This window comes from Rhinolophus sinicus, linkage group LG05 (assembly GCF_036562045.2).
Source record: "Rhinolophus sinicus isolate RSC01 linkage group LG05, ASM3656204v1, whole genome shotgun sequence".
Taxonomy (NCBI): domain Eukaryota; kingdom Metazoa; phylum Chordata; class Mammalia; order Chiroptera; family Rhinolophidae; genus Rhinolophus; species Rhinolophus sinicus.
The window spans coordinates 98,769,574-98,792,905 of NC_133755.1; the positions used below are offsets into that span (position 1 = coordinate 98,769,574).

The 23,332-nt window shown below is 38.5% G+C and overlaps 1 protein-coding gene across 1 annotated transcript; it reads right to left on the reverse strand.

Annotated features, from left to right (window-relative positions):
* Positions 1–1,661: 1,661 nt before the first annotated feature.
* Positions 1,662–22,272, reverse strand: KLHL31 (kelch like family member 31). Its single transcript, XM_019734787.2, has 3 exons — positions 22,018–22,272; positions 7,316–8,516; positions 1,662–5,554 (listed from the first exon to the last, which is right to left on the reverse strand). The coding sequence occupies exons 2-3, from the start codon at positions 8,485–8,487 to the stop codon at positions 4,822–4,824; spliced, it is 1,905 nt and encodes a 634-aa protein (XP_019590346.2). The 5' UTR covers positions 8,488–8,516; positions 22,018–22,272; the 3' UTR covers positions 1,662–4,821.
* Between the last annotated feature and the right edge of the window lie 1,060 nt (positions 22,273–23,332).

Genomic DNA, 23,332 nt, shown 5'->3' on the forward strand with positions numbered 1-23,332 from the left:
GAATTGATGAATTACTTCCATACCTAGCCCACCAAAAATAGATGCTGCTGTTTCCCCCTCTAATTGAGGGTAGAGACGTCCCCATGGAAAGAGACAGGATTTCTGAATGTAGAGCCTATGGTGATAACCTAAATCCGAGCACAAAGCAAAAACAGCCAGATAAAAAGGCGTAAGTTCTCCATTCATATCACTGGACACTTCCTTCCTTTGGGTACCTGTTGCAATGGTGGGGATGAAGGTGGAGTGGAGAGAAATGTGTTATTCTAATCAAGGTCTCGCTGCTCCCATCTTGCTGTATCACCTTTCTAGGCTAAATACTAGTAATTCTAAAAGGCTTTCTTTTTTTTGAAGATTGTAATCACTTCTATAGCTATGAGTGAATATGTATCAAGGCAAAGTCTGAATGACAGTCTCCCCAGAATGAGTGTGCTTGACTTCATAAGGCACTTCTCTGAAAGGGATAAGGAAAGAAGCCATAGAGGATTTTTAGGCTAATCAGAGGCTACCAAGTCTCTCCAAAGGTTTGGAAAAAGTGCTTTCTTTCCTCACCACTCCCTAAGGAGCATGCCTGGAACTGGGTGGAAGATTGGTGCTGCCAAACGGAGTAATGCGGCTTACACCTACATTCATACCAACAAGTGAATGCGGCTAGGAAGTAAAACAAAGAGGCTGAGCAGGCTGTTTGTAGGGGCCATGTGTTGGATTTTCTCTCTCCTTCAAGGCCTGTTCCTCCCAAAATGGACCCCCGGATGCACTTTTATACCACCCCTAGGAAAGCCTAGAGACAGGTTTGAATATCTTTTAGTCTCTAGCCTTTCCACCACGTTGTGCAAAACGGTTATTCCTTTGATACATACTAGAGTGCCTTAGATGTAATTAATGTCTTTTGCGTTGGCTAGATGGACTTATGTGTAAATGTGGGAGGGAGTTCAAACCTGTAGGGAAGCTTGGAGCTATGTGGGAGTTCAAAGAAAACTCAAAGAAACTCTGGGGGCACCTTGCATGTATGCTCCAAACAAAATGTGGCACCAGCTGGCTTCTGTTTGGGGGTCAACTTCATCTCTTTAAATGTTTACAAGACTTGGAGAAGTTTAAGAAAAACTCTGGCTGTCATTTAGGATTTTCCAGAAATGACTAAGAGTGCCTCACCTAACTGTTATTATTTAACTACTAAATCAAATCAAAGGTTGAGAATTCTACCATGGTTACATTTGATTTGGCAGGTACCGTGGAGGAGGAAGGCTGTGAGGATTTGTCTGTACAATTGCATTTCCTAAAAGGTAGTTTCCTTGCAAATGATGGTGAACCCGAGTCTGTGCCAGATTGGCTGTGGTCAGGGTGGAAACGAGACTAATGGTGCAAACATACTTAATCTACGACTTCTAAGTGGTTAGGGCTGAGCTAGACCAGACTTCGGCTTTTGTCTGAGTTATAACACAAGTCGTTATTGATGTTTTATCCCTTTTTCTTTCATTAGTCTTCAAGCTATTGGAACAGCTTTTCAATGTGTGTGTGTGTGTGTGTGTGTGTGTGTGTGTGTGTGTGTGTGTGTCTGTTTTGTTGAGGTGAATCATCATGAAAACTAAATAGAGGGGAAAAAATACACCACAATAATCACAAAAGAACACTTCAAAACTGCCCACATTTGATCACTGACAAGCTGTTTTTGAATGCAGCTTTATTGAAAGTGATGAGGTTACAAACACTACACACATTTTGGTTTGTTGTTCCTTATATAGTACCAGAATGTTTTAAGCAAACAAAAAAAGTTTTTGCCAAAATTTGCTGAATAAATACAACCTTTTCTGGGAGTATCCAAGACAAGTATTTTATTTCAAATTCCCCGAGAGGGAAATTTAAATGGTGCTTACCCTCTGAATGTGCTGGAGGGTAAATATTTAATATGTTAGAATCTTTAGTTCTCACAATTACCATGAAGGAGTGTTTAGGAAACTATACTATCGTTTTTATTGGTATGAAAAGAAAAAGAAATACTGAAAAATAATTCCTTTTAATGCTGCCTTGTGCTAGAAAACATAATTGTCAGTGGTTGGGATGGGGATCTAACTCATTCAGAGAAGAATTCAATAGAATCATTCAGAGAAGATTAGATAAATCCATTTCTTTGTAACTCAGGGAAAAATTCATTAAATGAAGTGATTTTAGCTGCTTTTATCTAGCAACTTGGATGAATTCTGAAGATATTTGGCCAGAATAACCAGCAACAACAACAAAAAAAATGGACCTTTTAACACTTCCACGTTTCCAGGTAAACCTCTATCTGCAGGCACGTGTGTAAAATACACTTACTATAGTTACTGCTTTGCCTTAAATCATACAGCCATTCAGTACAACCTCACTTCCTTATTAGCTCAGTTATACCTCACTGACAACACTCCACTACCATCTCCTCATCGTTTAAAATTATAATCTGTACCATCACTGACTTTCTATTCATAACCATTCTTACAACATAGGAAGTAAAAATAAAACTCATTCAATGCCAGGGAGAGCAACTAGTACACCAGGGAAGGCTACTCGGCACCAAGAACCTAACTAAAAAAGGACAGATTACATTAAAGTCTGGCTTCCTGGAGACTTTCCCATCAGATCTCTGGCCCATTCAGAAAATGAGAGATTGAGTTCTATTATTTCAGTGGATGGGTAACATGTTATTTCTCTGATACACTGAACTGATGCTTTTATTTAATCACAGGTCTCTGGCATGACAAAAATAACAAGTCCTTTTCTTTCAGAAAAATAAAAGGAGGTACAGGGTTAGATCCTAAGACTTGGGAGTGTAATTGAATGTAAGCTGAAAACATAATAAAAATGAAGTAATTTTCCAGTTGGGAAACATGGAGAAACTGTGAAAATAATTTATTAAAAATGGAAAGTTATTTTACCAATGATGCTGAAAGAACAAAACAGTATTTATAGGTTGTACTTTGGTAAATTCAGAGCTCAGTGATTTAACTTGCTCCACAAACTAGTTTCTCATACAGCTTTATTTAACATCCTGGGCAGATAAAGCGTCAAGGGAGCAGGTGTCTTTAGATCTGCTCTGTATTTGAAGAAGCTCCTCAAGCTCTGTGAGGGGTGAAAGAGCAGCCTAGTGTTTTTTATTAATATCTAGTTCATAACTTACTGTGCTTTAGCCATTACCTGAGTGTTACCATTAAATGCACAGAAATTGAACTTTTCATAAGGGCAATGATACGAAATTGTTCCACAAAGTGTACTATATGGAACACTTTTCACAGTGCCAATAACATATTTTAAATATAAATATTGTAACCCTAGCAATAATCTATCTACACAAGGTGGGAGAGGATGGGATTAATGAAAACCCAGTTATATTTCCATATAGCTCATGTTTAACTATTTAAATAGTTTGCTTTATTTTTCAAAATCCAACTGCACATAACCCATAGTTGATAGGCCACTTCCTCTCCAAAACAAACTATCAAAGAATAAAGTGATAAATTATAAGAAAGGAAAATATGTATCATTTACAACAATCATTCCCTTGCTCCAAACTCAGCAAACATGTATGAAAAATGATATCAAGTGGATACACATTATTTCACAAAGCTAATTTGGAGCAGATGAGGTTAAAATATATAACAGAGTGGGCATTATTATTTTAATATTTCTATGTGAAATGAATGTATTAGATTTTTAATTAAGAAATCAGGAGGACTGCTATGAAATGGGAAACAATGGCATCTATCAACAGAACCCATTCATCCAGTTATCGGCGAATCCAAGAGTTTTAAATCCTTCATTTTCATCCATATAAAAGAGTGGGAGAAATCAAATTAGGCTATACAATCTTTAAGTTAATAATCCTTAAGGACATAATTTTATTTGGTGTTCTTCCCGGGAAAGAACATTAGGGTCAAGGTTGCTTTTAACCATGTTGATGTAGTTTTCAGGTTTGGAGTAAGGCTCCCAGGATCCTTGAAGGAATTGCTCCTCCAGTAAGGAACAAAGGTTAAAGTGCAAATACTTCTAGGAGAAACAACAAAAGGATTTAAATTTACACTACAAACTAAATGACTAATATTAGTTCCTTTTTTGAGGGCTAGATTTTATGATAGGAAATACACTGGGGCCTGAGGCATGGAGGAATGAGGGAATCGTGGATAAGCCGAAGGCATCAACTTGACCGGGTAGAAACTTATTCCTTGGGTGGAACCCCAGTTACTTTCTAGTAAGATTTTGTTTTAAGCTTTATGATTCTGTCATGGGATGCCTTTCAAAATCCTTTACGCAGTCATGTACGAGTATAGGAAGAGAAATTGCATTTAAATATAGAATTAAATCTTAAGTGTTTACGGCTATCGGTGGATTTCCAACTTAAAATTAAACCTATCAATGGATATTTTCAACTTCCTAAAGGAAAAAAGAGAGAGAGGGAAATAAACGTTTGTGTGTGAAATCGTTTACTCACATAAGTGTCATGTGTACTAAAGTGTGGAGGAATTTATCTCAAATGTGGGTGTTACCGCTATACATTTAGGAGTCGCTTACAATGGAAGAGTGCCTACAATGAATTCTGTCTGCCACCCAGTGGCCGTTTACATAAATTCTATTTTTCATTATTGACTATGGCCCTGTATTTTGCTATAATAAAATCACACAGAGGTAGATTATACCAGAGGCCATACCAGGAATTTAAACCCATCAAGATGTATGCCTCGATATATTTTAAAATACAATCATTGTAGTAAATGTTATATATTTTCCTTTTTGCTGACTCAAAGGTTAACCACAAATAAATATTTGTTATTCCCGCGTCTCCGCATCTACCTGGGTTCAGATACTGACTGGCACGGAGGACACCGAGCTGGCTCGGGATTCCCGGGTCACATTGTTGGGCATAGAAAGGGTACAGCAGGACACGCCCACAGTGGCCTCCGGCAGCTCGTCGTCCTCCGTCCACTCGTTGAGCTCGGGGTTGAAGCACTGGATGCACTTCTTGTACTTCTTCTCGCCCTCGTTCCAGCCACCCACGAGATACACGCGGCCGTGCAGCGCCGAGGCACCGGCCGTGCTCACGCCCACCTGCAGCGGCGCCGCATAGCTCCACTGGCGGGTGGCCGGGCTGTAGCACTCCACGGTCAGCACGTCCACACGCTCCCCGCGCGGCCCCACCTGGCTACCCCCCATCACATACACCCTGTCGCCCAGGGTGACTGCGCAGTGCCAGCCTCTTGGCGTGCTCAGGTCCGGCAGCTCCTGCCACGAGTCGCTGGCCGGGTCGTACGCACACACGGACCGCGAGTACGCGTTGCTGATGTAGCCGCCGGTCACCAGCACTCGGCCGTCGCTGACCGCGCTGGCGTGGCAGCACCGCGCCACCTCCAGGGGCGTCTTCGGCTGCCACTGATTGGTGGAGGGCACGTAGCACTCCAGCGAGGCCAGGCTGCCTTCTGTATTGCGACCGCCCAAGGCGTAAAGGAGCCCGTTGAACACGCTCAGGCTGAAGTGCGTGCGCTTCTGGTTCATGCTGGCCAGGTGTATCCAGGTGTTGAAGCGGGGATCGTATCTGGGAATGGCAGAGGAAGTGTGACAGCCTTGTGGGCGGTAGCCAGGGGACCCATGTTACTCCACAAACCATAACGTGGGAATTTTCACACTTTTTATGCAAGGAGGCTACTGACATAGCGCAACTCCTCACCTGGATGCTCGTGTTTTTCTTTCAAAAAAGTGTGACACTTCTAAAAAGCAGGCCACTGGTGACTCCCCTCCTCCCGTTTATAAATTCACTTCTTTTATCAGGCCACTTGGAGAAGACCCTACAAAAACCGGTGGTCTTCTAGTCCCCTTTCATCCATATTCGAATATGCATCATCCAGTAGGATTTGTGAGTGTGTGTGTGTGTGTGTGTGTGTGGCGAGGGATGGAACCTGGGTATTTGTGGCAATCAGAAAAGGGAACACTGCCACATTAAAGTCAACTCCACATATCTTCAAAGACCAACAATCGCTAGCTCGTTCTCACTTAATTAAGGTAGGAATTGACTAATTGGATTTCTTCATTTCTCACAAACCCCTTCTTACTCATACACCTTTCCTAGCTGGCCATTGCAGCAGCAAAGCTGAGTTACTCAACCAAGTTTTCTATTGTCTGTTTAGAATGAGATCAATGAAATATGTCCAAAAGCATCAACAAAGCCTTAACTTTTGATACTTCTCTATTTTCTAGCACTTATTAGTAGGTAAGATTATTTCGTTTAGGGATATATTTTTGTTTTCAGTTTCAATATTACAGTAATTATACCGTAAGCACTGAAATCAATACTGCAAAAACAGTGACTTGAGTACTAATAGCTGAGTTATCAGAGGAGGAAAATCAGCAGTCATAGTAAACTGATACTTTCCCATTCTTAGTTTTAAAGTATTATAAACACAGAACACACCCTGTCAATTTGATGTTCATCTGTCTCTGTCCTATTTAACCTCCAGATCACAACTTAACTATAGTTATGAATTAAAGGCTAAAGATGGATTCATTTAAATGATACACACATACTGAAATAACAAAGAATATTTTTCATGATATACTCTTTAAATTCTCAGATCTTGCTCATTAATTATGTTTGACTTTTTTATTACTACCAGGATATAAGCATGACTTTCTGAAGATTTCATATATATGGAAGTTTAATTTTTTGTCATAAATATACAAATATATAGCATTTGAATTCCATTATCTGAAGGGCTTATTATGCTTTTTCTCTTCACGTATCAAAAATATTGACATTTTCTCTGCTATTCAATCTTCAAATAATTATTTAAAATTAATTGGCTGCTACATTTTTAATGTTCCCATTCTATTTGTCAATTATAAATCTGACAGTCATCGGTAACAGTCACTTAAAATAAATTCTGTATTATTTTGATCATTCTTAACACTCAGTCTTACAAACTAAATTTGTACCCAGTGTCTTTCAGAAAGGCAGTATATTGTGAAGAGCATCTGACTACAAATGAGAAAATGTGAATTGCCACTTACTTGTGGTAGTGGTATAACTTCTCTGGGTACCAGATTTCTCATGTGTAAAATCAGAATAATCATGTCTCCCCTGCTCACTTTACAAGCTTATTCAGAAATCTAGACTACATAATGTACATGGATGTACTTTATATAATATGAAGTGTTGTATATACATGTAATGTGGCATTATTATTATTATTATTATTATTATTGATTTACTGAGCTAATAGGCATGATTCATTTACTTCTATGTCAGGGCAATTTCCTCATACTATTGAACCATTTCAGTTTCTAATAAAGAATCAAGTACCTGCAGAAATTGCTGACTGCATGCTTGGCTTGATTTCTTGCATCATTCTGGTCTTCACCACCAGCCACATAAAGAAATCCATCCATCACAGCCACACACTGATTAAAACTCTTGGCTGGCATTTCTGTAAGCTTGCTCCATCCATTTTCAGGGTCTCTATACAAGATATCTCTACTAAGGGACTTCTCAGTAAGGCCTGGACGTCCTCCAACAGTGACAAGGACTCGGTAGCCCCCACGGATTCTCGTGCGCCGAGACTGCAATGTGTTTTGATGATATGGAAGTAAGTGGTAGTTCATAGCATCCACAAGAAGTTTGTGACAATCAGCATCTTGCATCATTCTTGGTACAGACTGAACATAATTGACCAGGTCTTGTGCGGAGATAGTACCAAAGCGAATATTGCTCAAAAGATCGGCAGCATATTTCACCCTCTTTTGGTCAAATTCTAACCATTTCATAGCAGTCTGGAATGCTACTATTTCAGAAGGTAATTGTAAGTCATCATCTACAAGAAGTTCGTTAATTTGCTCAAATGTAAGTTTCATAAACTGATCTGATTCTGCAAATTCAAGGAAGTTGTCCCGGATAAATTTGTGGGCTGCTGCTTTTGCAGTTTTCAGAGAATATGTTTCAGCAATGTTAGCAACGTACATGCAATTCTCAACATTCATCTCTCGGATCAGAAAATCACTGCACATCTTTACAAGGGTATGGATCTGAAGATAAACAGCAGCAGAAATAATGCTTCCTATTGTATACAAGGAGAGGGTCAGCTTTCCAGTGTAGGCATATGCAATGACGGTGGCCAGGCCCAGTGGTGCGATGTCATTCAGATCCACCCTTTGTGTGGATGGGTCCTTTTTTAGGATGTTGTAAAAGTACTCACTGCATGAAGCCATCACTGACTTGTGAACATCAAAGGATTTGGTTTTGGTGCCAATGACTAAGTCACAAAGGAAACTCTCCTGCCGCATTTTACTTAAACCTTCCAAGAGGTTGGGGCCATAAGAAGCATCTGTTAATTCAGAAGAAAGGCAGCTAAGGCCATTGCCTCCCTCTAGGATTCCATTCAGAGTATTTAGTTTGTTTAGTGGGCTATCTTCTACAATTATGGTCATCTCATTGATATCTCCTTTGTTCTTTCTGACAGTCTTCTTCTTGGGGGCCATGTTGGCAAACACTCACAGGCAAGAGCTGGCTAGAAAATAAAAAAGGCATGGTTTCATTTTAATTGTGTTTTGGACTTTGAATCACTACATTAAGAAACTTTCCTTTTTTATAAGATAAAAAGATTTTTAATGGCATAATGTAGATTAACCTCAAAAATAGATTTGAAGACTTACGTTAAACTAGATGCACATTTTGTCGATGGTTTACTTCAGCATCAAGGATTGAAGACAATTCAAGAAAGATATTATCAAATGAGACCATACACAGCTGTATTGCGAAGTGATTTTATACAGCAGAAATGACCAAATATTCTCCGATCTAACTGTACAGTAATTATGGAATAGTAGTTAAATATCATTTAAAGGGCTTAGTGTACTCTCACATAAAAGTAAATTATAACTATTCTGAAGTTTTCCTCAATAAAATATTAAAATTCAGGAATCCATGTAAAATGTAAATGTGTATTTTGTAATACACACACACACACACGAATAAATCTGGCACTTAAAAATCAATGGGTAAGGACTTGTATAATAGTATTAATTCAGTTAATTTCTACTCTACGAATTTACTAAAATAACTTTCAGATGAATGAAATATCTAAATCACACACACGAACTAGAATAAAGTAGGGTGTTCTTTTTTTAAAAAACTCTTAGAGTAGGAAAGGCCCTTTTAAGCCATAACACAAAATCCAGAAGCCATAAAGGGAAAAGACTGAAATATCTGAATATAGAAAAATATAAAACTGCTATAAAACCACACTAAGAGACAAGCAACAGACTGTGAAAAATATTTGTAACATTTTTGAGAGACATAAGGTTAACTGACACAATATTTAAAGAACTCCTACAAATCAATAAGAAAAAAGTAATCCATTAAAAAACTTGACAAAAGCTATGACTAGGTAACTAGGTCATTCATAGAAAATAAAATACACATAGTTAATTCATTTTTTAAATGCTAAACTAATAATTATCAGGAAAGCGTCAATGGAAATCCAGAGATCCTTTTTATTTTCTTTGTAGTCAAATTCTGTTTATCCGATGGTTAAAAGAGTCTTAAATGTTCATAATATCAGCTACTGATGTGGTACTCTCCATACATTATTGATGGGAGTATAATTGATACAGTCTTTTGGATGATATTTTGGCAATCTATCAGAACTATTTTTATGCTCTGACACTAAAATTCTTAATCCAGTAATGAGCCTCATAGATATATATTCACATAGAGATCTATTTATATGGATGCTCACATATTAAGAATACTGACCATTTTTCCATTATCAGTGTAATAAGTATTTGAACCAATTTTTAAACCTGTAAAAAGTATGGGTTTATCTCTATAACAGCTCTAGTATTTAAATATAGAACTGAAATATATTAAGTATACTAAATATATAGATAGCCCTTAAAATATGATAGATTAAATTGTTTTAGCCTTTCTGAAAAATTGAGCATAGTCATTGGAAGATGCTATACTTGGACTTCTAAATGGATTTTATTTACATTATGGTAGCATTCACTTTTTTTGTGTGTGTGAGATTACCAGTGCTGCTTTTCTTTTTTTCTTTTTTAAAATTAAAAAATCAGTACATGTAATTCAACAATTCAAAGTTTGTTATATGTCATTCCAGACAATTGTATATGCTTATACAAACTTATATCTGTGTAGTTCTGAACAGTAGTGTGCTGATAAACCAATGCTCTAGGGGTAAAAAAAAAAAGCCCTTAACTGTAAGACACTGATTTCTTTGGTGCAAATACACTCATCGGGGCTAGTTTTAAGCTATCCACTGTTTAACAACCAGTTTGTCAAATTCCTGATAATGTACTAGTTGGTTCCCATGAGCCAGTATAAGTCAGTTCCAGCATATAGAGTACTATAAAAGATCTTATATCAATACAAATTTATGCTATATTATTTAGCAGTTTGCTTTTTTCACCAAGCGGTAAATTACATACATTCTTCTGTATGAGTACATACACAAATTTACCTCATTCTCTCTAATAGCTGCAGTATCCATAGTAAGAATATATAAAACTTATTCAATTATTCTCCTGTTGATGGACATTTAGGTATTTAGGTGTTTTATAGTTTCTTGGTGTGTGTGTGTGTGTGTGTGTGTGTGTGTGTGTGTGTGTGTGTGTGTGTGTGTGTTTTAAGTCTCACTATTGAGTTCATCCTGAGGGGTAAAACATAGCTTTGATCCCTCTTGAAAGGTCTTCAATTTAATTACTGGAATGTATGTATAAAAATTCCATGACCTTTCTATTGTGTTTATTCCTGTTCCTTTCCATGTGGAAGGAGAGTAGTAAGTAGATAGAAAGAAGGTTTATCTCCTTGCCAGGGCTTTTGTCTTCCTCATTAAGCTCAAATTGTCAAATTCACATTTATATTTGTTTACAAGATCCTTCCTCTTTCTTTCTTGCAAGCAATGCCAAATGCATCCTCACCTTGTGAAATAGATTTTCAACTTCCCTGTAGTTCAGTCTTCAAATGCATTTGACTTATGTGGTAAGTGTCCCTTATTGGATTTCTTTGGGGAAAATTTTAAACATTTTGTTCAGCAAGCAGTTATCGGACACGTACTGCTGTGTGGACAGCTCTGTGCTGGAAATTATGGAGCAATACAATATGTAATTTATGTCAGAGAGACAAAAATGACAGCTTCAAAATGACAACAGATACTAGGGAAGCACTGCAGAGTAATTGTGGTTTCTCTCTCTTTTTTTAAAAACATCATTTCTACCTTCTAGAGTAGAAGCAAAAATGTGTCTTTGGGGAAGCCCTGCCTATTTTCCCAGAAGATCTCTTTTGGCCAATTTTCAAATTTATTTAGATGTAGGGCTTATAACCACTCATTTTTTAGAGGAAATTCTGAACCCAAGTTTTAGGTTGGTGCAAAAGTGATTGCGGTTTTTGCAATTATTTTTAACCTGTTAAACCGCAGTTATTTTTGCACCAACCTAATAGCACTATGACTGAATATTTAGACTGAAATGTTAAATATTCTGTTTATCATTAAAATATTATTTTATTTGTAGCATATAGGAGTGGATATTTCAATAACTGACAAAACGGGGTACCTACTAACTAGTATGGATTCATGCCACAGTTCTGGAGTTGGGTTCCAGAGGCTCCCCTTGGTACCCTGTGTAAGTCTTCAGTCACTGGATCTTAGTGAGGCACAGGGGATCCTGGGAGAGGGCTGGAGGGGTGGGAGGGATTCAGTGTGTGTGTGGGGGGGATCAGGGCAGCAGCAATTGGGCTGTTTACCTATTCAGTACAGAGGGATCTCAGTATTTTAACAATTGGTTATATTATATACTATATTGAAACATACCTCTCCAAGGGACAGGGTGTCATTCTTCTGAGATTATTTTGATTTTAAGGGTTTTTTGTTGTTTGTTTGTTTCTTTGGTTAAAATGGAGGTTTCTGGAGGAAAAAGAGAATACAGCCTCAACAGCATGGTGATATGCTTGGGCAAAGGGGACAAAGAGCCAGCAGGACATTCCAAATAAAGGGGTGACTCTAGGAGCAATAATATCTGATATCCAGTTTTAAATCTTCCTTTTCTATATTGTTAAGCTCTTACATCATCCTTAATCGAGGTATTTCCAAGTATCCTTACTAAAGTTTGATAAACTCCTCAGTAGCTCATTCTGTCTTCAGGAATATCATGTAGAAGAGTTGTGAAGCCCTCAGCCTCTGAAGAACTGCCATGGTTTAAGTAGCAGCTCCAAACTCTACTGCTGGCGGTAAAGCCAAGTAAATCTCCTACCTGACAGATTGTCCCAAATAGAACCTATAACCTGGGGCGTTTGGGGTGGGGAGAGTTGGGAGAGAAACAGGGAAACTACTGAGCAATGCTAGGAAGTATAAACAAAAGGATGATTCTGTAGAAGATTCAAGAGATGGAAAAGGGGAATAGCATAGGATGAGTCCCCACCGACTTTTTTTTTTTCTTCAATTACATCTGATGGCTTTTTGCCTACAAGCAGGTTGCATGCAGTTGGTACCGCCCAGGGCAGCAACAACTCCAAGAGAAAGTATTACTTCTTTGAAGAACCAGAGGACAGAGTTTGTGGCAACCACATCCACGGGAAAGTGAGTTGGGGATTCTGGAAAAGAGAGATCCCAAAGGAAGAAGCCCAATGGAAACTTAAATCTTCAGGAAAAAATGAAGAGCATCAGAGATGGTAAATATAAAGGCCTATTTTTTCTCTAAAGTTCTTTCAAATACATCTGACTCTTCAAAGCAAAAATGATAACATTGTCTTGTGGGATTTATCATGTATGTAGATGTAGTACATGTGACAATTACAGCATAAAGGACGGGGTGATGGTGGTAAATGAATCTATACAGTTGCAAGGTTTTTATGTCTTATATGAAGTGGCCCACCATTACCTTATGTAGCCTGTGAAAATTTAACTTTTGCATATTGTAATCTCTGCAGTCATGCTGTCTAAGAGAAACTGACATGAGTCACATATGTAATTAAAAATTTTTCAGCAACCATATTAAAAAGGTAAAAAGAAACAAGTGAAATTAATTTTAATATATTTTATTGTGCCCAGTAGTTTTGCAGTAAACATCTTTGCCGCAAGCATTTTCTCCACAAACATTTTCACTGCATAACTAATTGGTCTTAACGCAATTTCACTATAAAAGATAAAATAACTGGTTGTCATTTTGGTTTCATTTCTCCGTGGACAAAGTTTGTGGCGGTACTCTCATTTTTTATATTATATAAATCTTAGCCCTCATAATGGTCTATACAGTGACCGGTAGCCCTGGTGGTCTTCAAATAATAATGAATGATAGTAACTATGTATAAAGCCAGATTGCACACACTACTGGAAAATGATAATGTATCTATTTTTTGCAAATCCTTCAGAGGGCACAATCATTCCTCTCACCCATCAAAAACAAAAGTTTACCAAGCTACGGAAAATATAAAAGAGGTGGCTACTAATTCACAACAGTCTTCCAGAGCATTAATTATTGATTCTTTAGTTGGAAATTGGTATCTCTCCTCATGAAAGAAGAAATTGTAGTGAAAAAGAAAAAAGTGCAATGTTGAACAGCAAGATGAATCAGCAAGCAAGCAAAAGAAAGTAAAATACTATGAAGGAAAGACTTCAAAGACAATATATTTTCATTTTTTACAATAGTCTTTTTACTTTTAATATTATATTTTCCATGTTTCATCATGTCCTTTTTAATGTCCCTCTTTCATATTTTGTTCTTTTACCTTTTTCTGTGAAATTGCCTTATGGCCAATTAGTTATCCTGCAAAAATGTTTGCGGCGAAATGCTTGTGGCAGATGTTCCTGGTGAAACTACCTGGAACCATTTTATTCAACATACTATATACAAAATATCATTTCAACATGTAATTGCTATAAAAGTATTAATATACTATTTTACACTCTAGTTTTCATACTAAGTCTTCAAAATCCAGGATGCGTTTTATACTTGCAGCACATCTCATTTTTGCCACATTTCAAGTGTTTAATAGACACAGGTGACTGATGGCCATGGCTGTGGACAGCAGAGCCCTAGAACAACTGCTTAAATGAATACAAAGTGTAGCTGAAAAACCAAGAGATCAATTTAAAGGGAATTCAAAAGGGGGCAGAAAAGTTGGGAAAGAGGATAAAAAATTAGAGGGGACAAACAGAAAACAAATAATTTAATGGTAAACCTAAATTCAATTATGTTAATAATTGTATTAAAAGTCAATGCATATAACATTCTAATTAAATGGCACAGATTGTTAGAATGAATAAGAAAAGCAAGACCCAAATATGTGCTATCTACAAGAGACTCACTATAAAGACAGAGACAGGTAAAAGATAAACAGATAGAAAAAGATTTACCATGGAAAGAGTAGACATAGAAGAGTGTAGTGGCTATGTTAATATCAGGTAAAATACACATCAAGAAAGAAACAATGACCAATGATCAAGAGGTAATTTCATAACGATGAAAAGTTCAAATCATCACGAAAATATAATAACCCTAGTGTATATATGCAAAAAACAGAGCTTCATTATATGTAAAGCAACAAATGACAAAATTAAAGGGAAAAATATTCAATTCCTTAGTAATACTTGAAAATGTTACTAACTCTCAGCAACTGATAGAACTAGACAAAAGAATCGGTAAAGGTATAGATTACCTGAACAACATTATTAATCACCCTGACATAATTGATATTTCTAAAACAGTACACCCATCTGCAGAATACAAATTCTTTGCAAGTGCATATGATAGATTTACTGAGACAGATCCTGTGCTGGGTTGCAAAACATGTCTCAATAAATTTGAAAGCACTGAAGGAATATAGACACTGAAGGAATATAGAGTATGTTCTCTAATCATAATGTAATTCAGTTCATTAATAACAATAAACTAGGGAAATCACCAATATTTGGAAATCAAACAATACAGTTGTAAATAATCCACGAGTAAAATAAGAAATAATAAGGAAAATTAGGTAATATTTCAAACTCAATGATAATGAAAATACAACATAAAATCCAGCTTTACTATTAGGTTGGTGCAAAAGTAATTGTGGTTTAAAAGGTTAAAAATAATTGCAAGAACCACAATTACTTTTGCACCAACCTAATACTTACCTGAAGTGTTTCTTGAGGTAGATAGATAATCTAACCTCTTACAGTCTCCACTGATTTGTCTCTAAAATGAAGATGATAATAGTGCCTGACTATAGGGTTCTCAGTGAAACTTCATGATGAAATGCCTGTACAGCATTTGGCAGAGCATCTGGCAAAGAGTGAGTGTGCAAAAGAATTTGAATACCTTTCATCAAAATCAACAATGCTTGTTAGCTATGTCTTTGGGAATAAAGTAAGTAACCTGTTTAAGCTTTGGGGTGAAGCAAATCAGAGAAAGCTGCCACATCATGGAGAAGCAATCATGAGGGGCAGAAGGAGATATGGGACAAGCATAACTATTGACCCAGACTGAGAACTGGCAAATAGCAGACAGGAGAGATTTCTGGAACATGTCAACGTTTCTAAGGGATTTCTGAAAATACCAGGGAGAGAAATGGGACTTGTCCAATTACGTAAGTTGAGGAACCAATTATTTCTATTTTGATATCAGTAATAAGGATAATTTTGGAAGTTTGGAAAACTTAGACATGTGGTTATAAGCAAAACAACAGAATACATGGACTAGATTGAATCTATGAGCCTGGACGTAAGGGTTCAAATTAAAGGGACAATTTTAATGGGGGCAGTGTTAGGATGAGAAGGTTTGCAGATAATAAGAGTCCCACAGGTGCTGGTTTTTAAAAGGCATAGGTATAGGAGGGAGGTCCTTAGGAGTAGAAGAAATGCTTCATGGTGAAGCAGGAAGGTATGACTCAGCACAGTATGTGCAGACTAAGGGGATTGAAGTCATGAGGGAGACAGTTAGGCAGGTAACGTTAGGCCAATACATAAAGGCTGTTGGATGCCAGGTAGGGTTTGAACTTGATAAGTCAGTATGTAATGGAGAAGGATTAAGAAATCTCCAGGAAGGAAGAGGGCCACCTGAAACCCTAGTGAAATCAGCAAAAGTTTTTCCATGGCCTTCCTTCTCTTATTTCCTGTTGCCACCTTCTCTTTCCTCCATTGTCTGGCCTTCATATTGACCCTGGCATTCCCATGGAAACCCTCATGACCCTTTCTATCTGAATTTTCTTGCCTTTGTCCTATATCTCCAGGGCCCTACTGAGTGATGCATTAACTAGTCTGACAAATGATCCAAGCTAATCAATTAATGGGCAAATCTAGTCTTCCTCCCTGATATGCATGTTTTCTTGCTGTTTGTTTTTTTTCTTCAGTTTTTTAAATCAGTGTCCTTCTATGACTCATATATAAATTTCTAACACAGTAGCCACTGTAGTATATATATATATAAATATATATATAATATATACATATATATTATATATAGACATATATAATATATATACATATATACACACACATATAAAGTATGTATATTCTTCAAATAATACTTTAGTACTATTAATATATATACATATATACACACACATATAAAGTATATATATTCTTTAAATAATACTTTAATAATATTAATTTCTTTGTTTTTAATAATATTAATATATAATAGTAGTTAGTATTTGTAATATATTTTTTTAAATAAGAGACGGCTTTTAGAGACCTCAAAATCATTTTGAAGACGTAACTGGCATCTTTAGCTATCTCTAGGGGAGGTAGAGGGAGAGAAATATGCAGGAGACCGTTTAAGAGACAACTGAAATCAGAGCTTGCAGACAATTTCCTGGTGGCTGTATTTTCCCAGATATGTTCGTAAATTCGGTGTTTCTTTACTAGAACTGCTATTCCATTCCATTCCTAGGTGAGCACATGGGAAATGAGGCTGTCCATCCACCTGCCCAAGTGTTCTGTCTGTGCCATGTTCCTCTAATAAGGACACTGCAGACCCCTCAGAGGAGTCTGATGATCAGGGTCACTTCTTTGAAGCTGGGCAAAGCTCTGATGTCCTCTAGGCTCCTCTAGCCTGATAAATGCTCATCTCCCATCAGCCCCGCCTGTAGGGCTCCAGCCACTGCTTTCCTTAATTTAAGGAGGACCGCAGGCCAGTTAAACTGGTAAGAGCAGCTGCATCGTGTACTCTGGATTCTACGGTATTGCAGAGGAGATTAACTTCCTCATTACGGAGGATCAAAACCCAAGAGGCTTTGTTCTCACTAGCAGACAGGAAGTCTTTGAGATATTCTCCAGGCCCCTCACACTGGGGCTTTTCTGGGAGTACAGACATAAGGCATGTGTCATGCATGGTGTCATGCGGTGTCTCTGGTCCTGCTCCCCACATAAGAACGCAGGACATGGTGAGGCCGAAAAGGAACACCCACGGAGCCATAGATAGGGGAGTCATACCACTATATTCTCGCTGGCGGCTGGGTTAGAGACACAGGAAGCAGGAGCCACAAGATCCAGAACCCACCATCCGCTTCTCTGCCAACCAACCTCACTTGCTAACTGCAATCCACCTTCCTCAATCCGCAATCCACAATCCGCACTTGCTAGCTTAGCCACGGCAGTTATATCAGTGGCTAATGGCTAACCGATAACAGCCGATGGCCATCTGCTACACGAGCCAGCACCTTTCCACGTGAGGCCGAGAGCCTGGAAACTGCTCTCTGGAACTCTGTCCCCCCAGCATGTCGCACTGGGTACACACACATACACACACTCACACACACACACACACGCACACACATTTATCATGTCACTTGAACAACCAGCACTTTTCCACAATCATATTTAAAGGAAGAGCAAGGGTGACTTTAGAGGAGAGAAGTTATAAAAGGGCAGCCTAAGGAGTAGATGTGTCAAAGTAAAGTGGAACAACTTAATTCACTTCCATTTATATATTTGGTGATGGTGCTGGGATTCTAAGCTGACTGTATGGACTATTAGAGGAGGATTAGAAAAGAACACTCACAAAAATGTATTACTCAGTCACTAGGTCATATGTGAACATGCAGTCAAAAGCAATTTGTCCAGAAACTCAGTTTTTTTCTACAATTATACCATTGTTCACTATTCACCCATGGCTCATATTATAAGTGATCACCAATGACAGTTACAATGACAGTCAAAATGTGGCTGAAAGAAAAAGGTTACAAAAATGAGTTGCATATATATTTTCATATATAATCTAGAGTATAATCTACGTAGATGCTCAGTAATGAACTTTTAAAGCATTTCATCCATATTGATTCAATTGTATATTAACTCAAAGTTGGATGAGGGTTTTACTTATTGCTGTTGTTTTTTATAAAAGCTTTTTTTCTTTTTCTTTTTTCTTTTAACAAGTTGAGTGCCTTGTGGCCAGCTGCTCAGGGACTGCCCAGGCTTGGTAGCCAGCACAATCACCATGGTTACCATATCTGAGGGAGGGCTTGGACTGGGGTTATAGTCTGCAAGGTGAGAAGCACAGCCTTGCTGAGTTGCCCTTGAATGGGAGAGCTTTAAGATGGTTTCTCTGTTTTTCCTCTAATGCATGATGGGCTCAACTTTCCTTCCCAACCCAGGAGGCTCTAATGAGTTGCCCCTTGGGGTCAAAGAGAGGAACGTTACAGGTCCCCTTTGGGACTATTAGTGGCGTGCATTTTCACACGCTGGAAAGGGCAGGTCTAGCCACAGCAGCTGAGGTTGTGTAACGGGATGAGCAGCCATTTGTAGGCACTGCCAGTCCTTTCCTGACTCTTCCCTTTTTGGGTGAAAGAAGAGACTTTGTGCAGGGTACAGAAGGTTGTAGAAGGCTCCCTATGCTACAGAGCTGTCCCTTCATCTTGTGGAGGGCACCCAGGGAATTCTCCTCTCTACTCATGGACACCACAGCCTCCTCCCCTCTCTGCTCCATCCACCGTGACCCAGACCAGCCTCTTGGGTGTCCTCCAGTAGAAACTGGGCAGAAGGCTAACAAAGATGCAATTCTAGGCTCTGCTCCCACTGCCCACTGCAGATCTTGGCTCTTGTGTTGTTTCTATGACAACAGTGTCATGTATTCAACACCTGATAAAACAGCTGGGCAGTTATGTGAGCCATCACATTTTTCATCACCTTTTATATTTGCTAAATTTAAGTATGTTAATAAATAATTCCTAAATATAAATTTAGGAATTTAAATTTATGTTTAAAGCATGAATCTATATTATGTATCAAATGTAAACTACCTCCATTTCTCCTAAATAAAAATTATATAGTTCACCTTTGTTAATTGAGGACTTACTGTATGCTGAGCCTGGAATCAGTACTTTACGATTTTATTATTATTTTTTAAAATTTAACCATCACCAAAATCCTAAAAAGTAGGTTATATTATGTTAATTTTACAAATGAAGAAATTAAGGTTCAGAGAGAGTTTTAAAAACTTATCCAAGGTGACACAAGTGTGCAAATGTGTTGTAGAGCTAACATTCAATATCAGGTTGACACCTGACCCCCTATATTGCCGCCCTTAAATCTAGGGTAGGTTACAATCTGTAGCAGGTGAATAAGTTAGCTCTTTCCAACGGGAGAGGAAGGAGACTGAGTGAGGTAGGACTGCGATATAGAAAATCAAAATTTGGATATGGAGAGCGTATAGCTCCAAACACTGAAATAAAAGAGTTGCCTTTTTGAATATAAGATAAATTTATTTAGAGACAAACAGAGCCTGCAAATTTCTTTACCCTGTTAAGGGTGGTAAAGATATGAAACTCCAATAGGTTGGTAAGTCAGAAATGGAAACAGGTTTAAGGAGGTCTTCAATGACTTTGTTGATAAGAGAATCAAGTACTTCTTTTTAACTGTTAGGTTGAATAGGAAATTATCCATTTTGTTTAAAGACAAATTTCATTGATTTCTTATGGTTCAACTTAGCTAAAGGCCTGTGCCTGACTTTTATCTCTAAAGTATACAGACTATACATAAAGTTAACCTGTATTCTCCAAACCTGGATACAGGACGCAAGCACCCAGTGGTAACATTTTTGGTTTTGGTTTTGTTGAAAATTGTACTGAAATAGTTTTTTCTCTTTCCCAGTCTGTTGCGTGTGTGTTACGGTTGGGGAGTAGGGTAGGTGGGGCGTGGGGAGAGGGACTTGGAAATCTAACTTTTAAGACTAATGTCCTTTGGTTGTCGTAGAACTGAAAATTGGGTTTTGGTGTTCATTTTGTTCTAACCATCTGATGGACCTGTGGCAAAACATCCAAACTTTTAAGATTTCAGTTTACTCACCTGTCAAATGGGGAGATATATATCTTTCAGTTCTAAATTTTTACAGAGAGTTAAGAATAAACAGATGGCTTTCGCTGTCAGAATTTTTCAAAGTCTGGTCATGGATCACTTCTCCCCTCAAGATGGCCTTTTAGAACCCTGGAATCAACTCGTGATCAGATATGGATAAAGCACCTGAGACAGAGCATTCTTCACCTGGGGTCATGCATTTGGATCGAGGTTGCCAGATTTAGAAAATAAAAATACAAGATGTCCAGTGAAATTTGAATTTCAGATAAACCATGAATCATATTTCAGTCCAAGCAGGTCCAATGCAATATTTGGAACATACTTATACTAAAAACTGGTTTGTGATGTATCTGAAATTCAAATATAGCTGGGTGTCCTATATTTCATCTGGCAACCCTTTCCTGGGTTTGGATTCAGGTGAGTCTTTGAATTCCATGAAATTTTCTGGACTATTATGAAACATGTTGTACATGTATGTTTATGTGCATTTGTTCTGTAGAGTGGGCCCAGAGTTTTCATGAGGCTCTTAATAGGATCTATAACCCAAAGTTAATCCAGAACCATTGTACTGAGAATGATACTGCCAAGACATGGTAACATAATTCTACCCTCTCCTTGGAGTGGGTAAGTCTGTGTGCAAGTATCACACCGAAATCAAGTGCCTCCTGGCCTGAAACAGATCTCCGATGAAAAGCTCCTAGAACTGATTTATAGAAAAGAACTGTCACTTTATACTTAAGAACATTCGTGTTCCGGCTGCCTTGTAGCCTCACCTCCTGGGAGAGACTCTGCACAGGACAAGCTGAAAAGCCATGTGCGCTAACGTGTCACTGTCACTCCCATGCCAGAATGAGCTGGGCACCCAGAATGTCTTCTCGCCAAAGGGGCAAATCAGCTGCGCCTGCTCCCTGTTCCTGCCACATTCCGAGCGCTGCATCTGTCGGGACTCATCATTACTGACTCCCGGAATAGAAACGGCTGTGCGGCTTGCCATTTTAAGTTAAGTCCAACGTAAGGGGGGTTTTCCACTTTACCATTTCATTTCCAATATGATCTCTAATATAAAACGTATGTCAGTCTAGCCATATGTGCACATTTAGAACAAAAACTTGTTTTATTGTTAAATTACAAATTTGTTCTATTTTGGCAGAGGAATTTTCTATTTTATCAATAGGTTATATTTCTGGGAATGTGAAGAGTTGTCTGATTTTTTTTAATTTCTTTTTTTTTTTGCTACCAATTTCATTAAAACTAAAAACTGATTGCATGTTATCTGAAGTTATTGGGTACCAAATGTTTACATGGTTCCTGATAAAGATAGAGAAGAAACTCTCAACTCTGTGAACCAAACCTAAGAATTTACTTTCTCCCTTCTCTCTTCTCTATAAAATAGAGGAAGAAAAACATACATCAGACTTGAGAGGCTTAAAATTATTGTTAGAAATTTCAAGCAACTTTACTTTTTTGAAGCTGCCCTTTTGTGCATTTTTATTACTATGTATGACATTCTCCTAATCTAGCACATTCCTTAGATTTCAAGGAAATGTTTTTTGGCTCCCAACTTCAGATCAGGGCCATGAGCAAACTAACCCAGCTGTACACACCCTCTGTGAAATAGCTGTACAACCACAAATATTTCGCCCCCCCCACCACCCACAGATCCATACACACCCCAGAATCTAGAAGACAGGAATTGCAGACTGTGGCCCCAGCTCCTTACCCTCCTGTGTGAAGTGGCCTCCCCGACTTGTGATGATGAAGTTTCAGCAGCAGACTCCTCTTGGGAAGCAATCTGTGGAGAGAGAGAAAGGGAGAAGGAAAATCCGGTGAGGAGCCACCAGCAGCCACCTGACAAGTCCCAGCAGCAATTTTTAGAGTGACCCTTTGCTGTCCCACTGGCTACAGCGGCTGAGCCTGCGCTCTCACCCCAGCAGCCCTGTGAGCCCTGCTTTCCCTCTTTGGCCTTCAACTTCAGGCCACCCCAGGGCAGAGGGCGGAGCTCTCTGGTTGGAGAAGAGGGGTTGGGTTTCTTGACCTGCCCCGTTGTTTTTGTTTTTTACAAAAAGTCAAGAGCTCAATCAACCTGGATGTGAGGAAAGAAAATTAATAGGTGGATATTTAATTGTTGGGAACAGGGATTAGAATGCATGCACTTGGTAAGGGGCAGGGAAGGTTGTGGATAAAAATTAGCTTCTAGAAAGGTAAATAGTCTGGTCACCTCAGGTCCTTTGAAAAGACTGAGTTTATAAATAGACTGTTCTTTAGAAGAGGAGCACATGTTTAGGAGAACAAGATGCTTTCTATGGTACCGCACATATGGCACCAGTGTGATTAGAGTCGATATCTAGTTCAATAGAGTGAAGTTCACGACCAGTCCTTGATTGTCCAGTGATTCACAGAGAGGCCTGAGATGAACACACACTCTAGTACACACACAGGCTGAGAAAATCTCTACTTTGGCAACGCTCATGTGAAAAAAAAAAAAAAATTCAGAGCATGCTAATTGACCACAAGCTTTTAATAGGCACCAACAGTGTGCAATGGCTGCTAAAAAGGTTAGCCTCACATTAGGCTGCAATAATAGAAAAACAGACCATGGAAAATAAATGTTCTGCTTATTCTTCACCAGTCCGATCACGTGGTAAGCATTGCTTTGTCTCCTTGGCACACTGAGATAGTATTTTGCATCCTGAAGGAGATGGCTGGAATGAAGCCAGTGTCAGAGTTGTGCGTATTGGGACCGTCTGCAGAAAGGTAGGATGAGGGCAGGGCCCAGGGCCCATGAGGCTCCCGAGTGCTCGTGGTTTGGGGGCTGCGCTGCAGCAAGGGATTCGCTTAAAATCTTTTGTAGCTTAAGATGGCAAAACTTTGGCCCAGTGGGTAGAAATGGCAGGGAAATAAATGAAAAAGAAGGAAGGAAAATTCTGATGGTAACAACTGGGTTCTAATGATGAAAAGGAGCCAATCCCCTGTGACCGGATGGGTGGAGGTAAAAGAAGCTATAGGGCGAGTGTGACCTAGAAGGGACTCTTGCT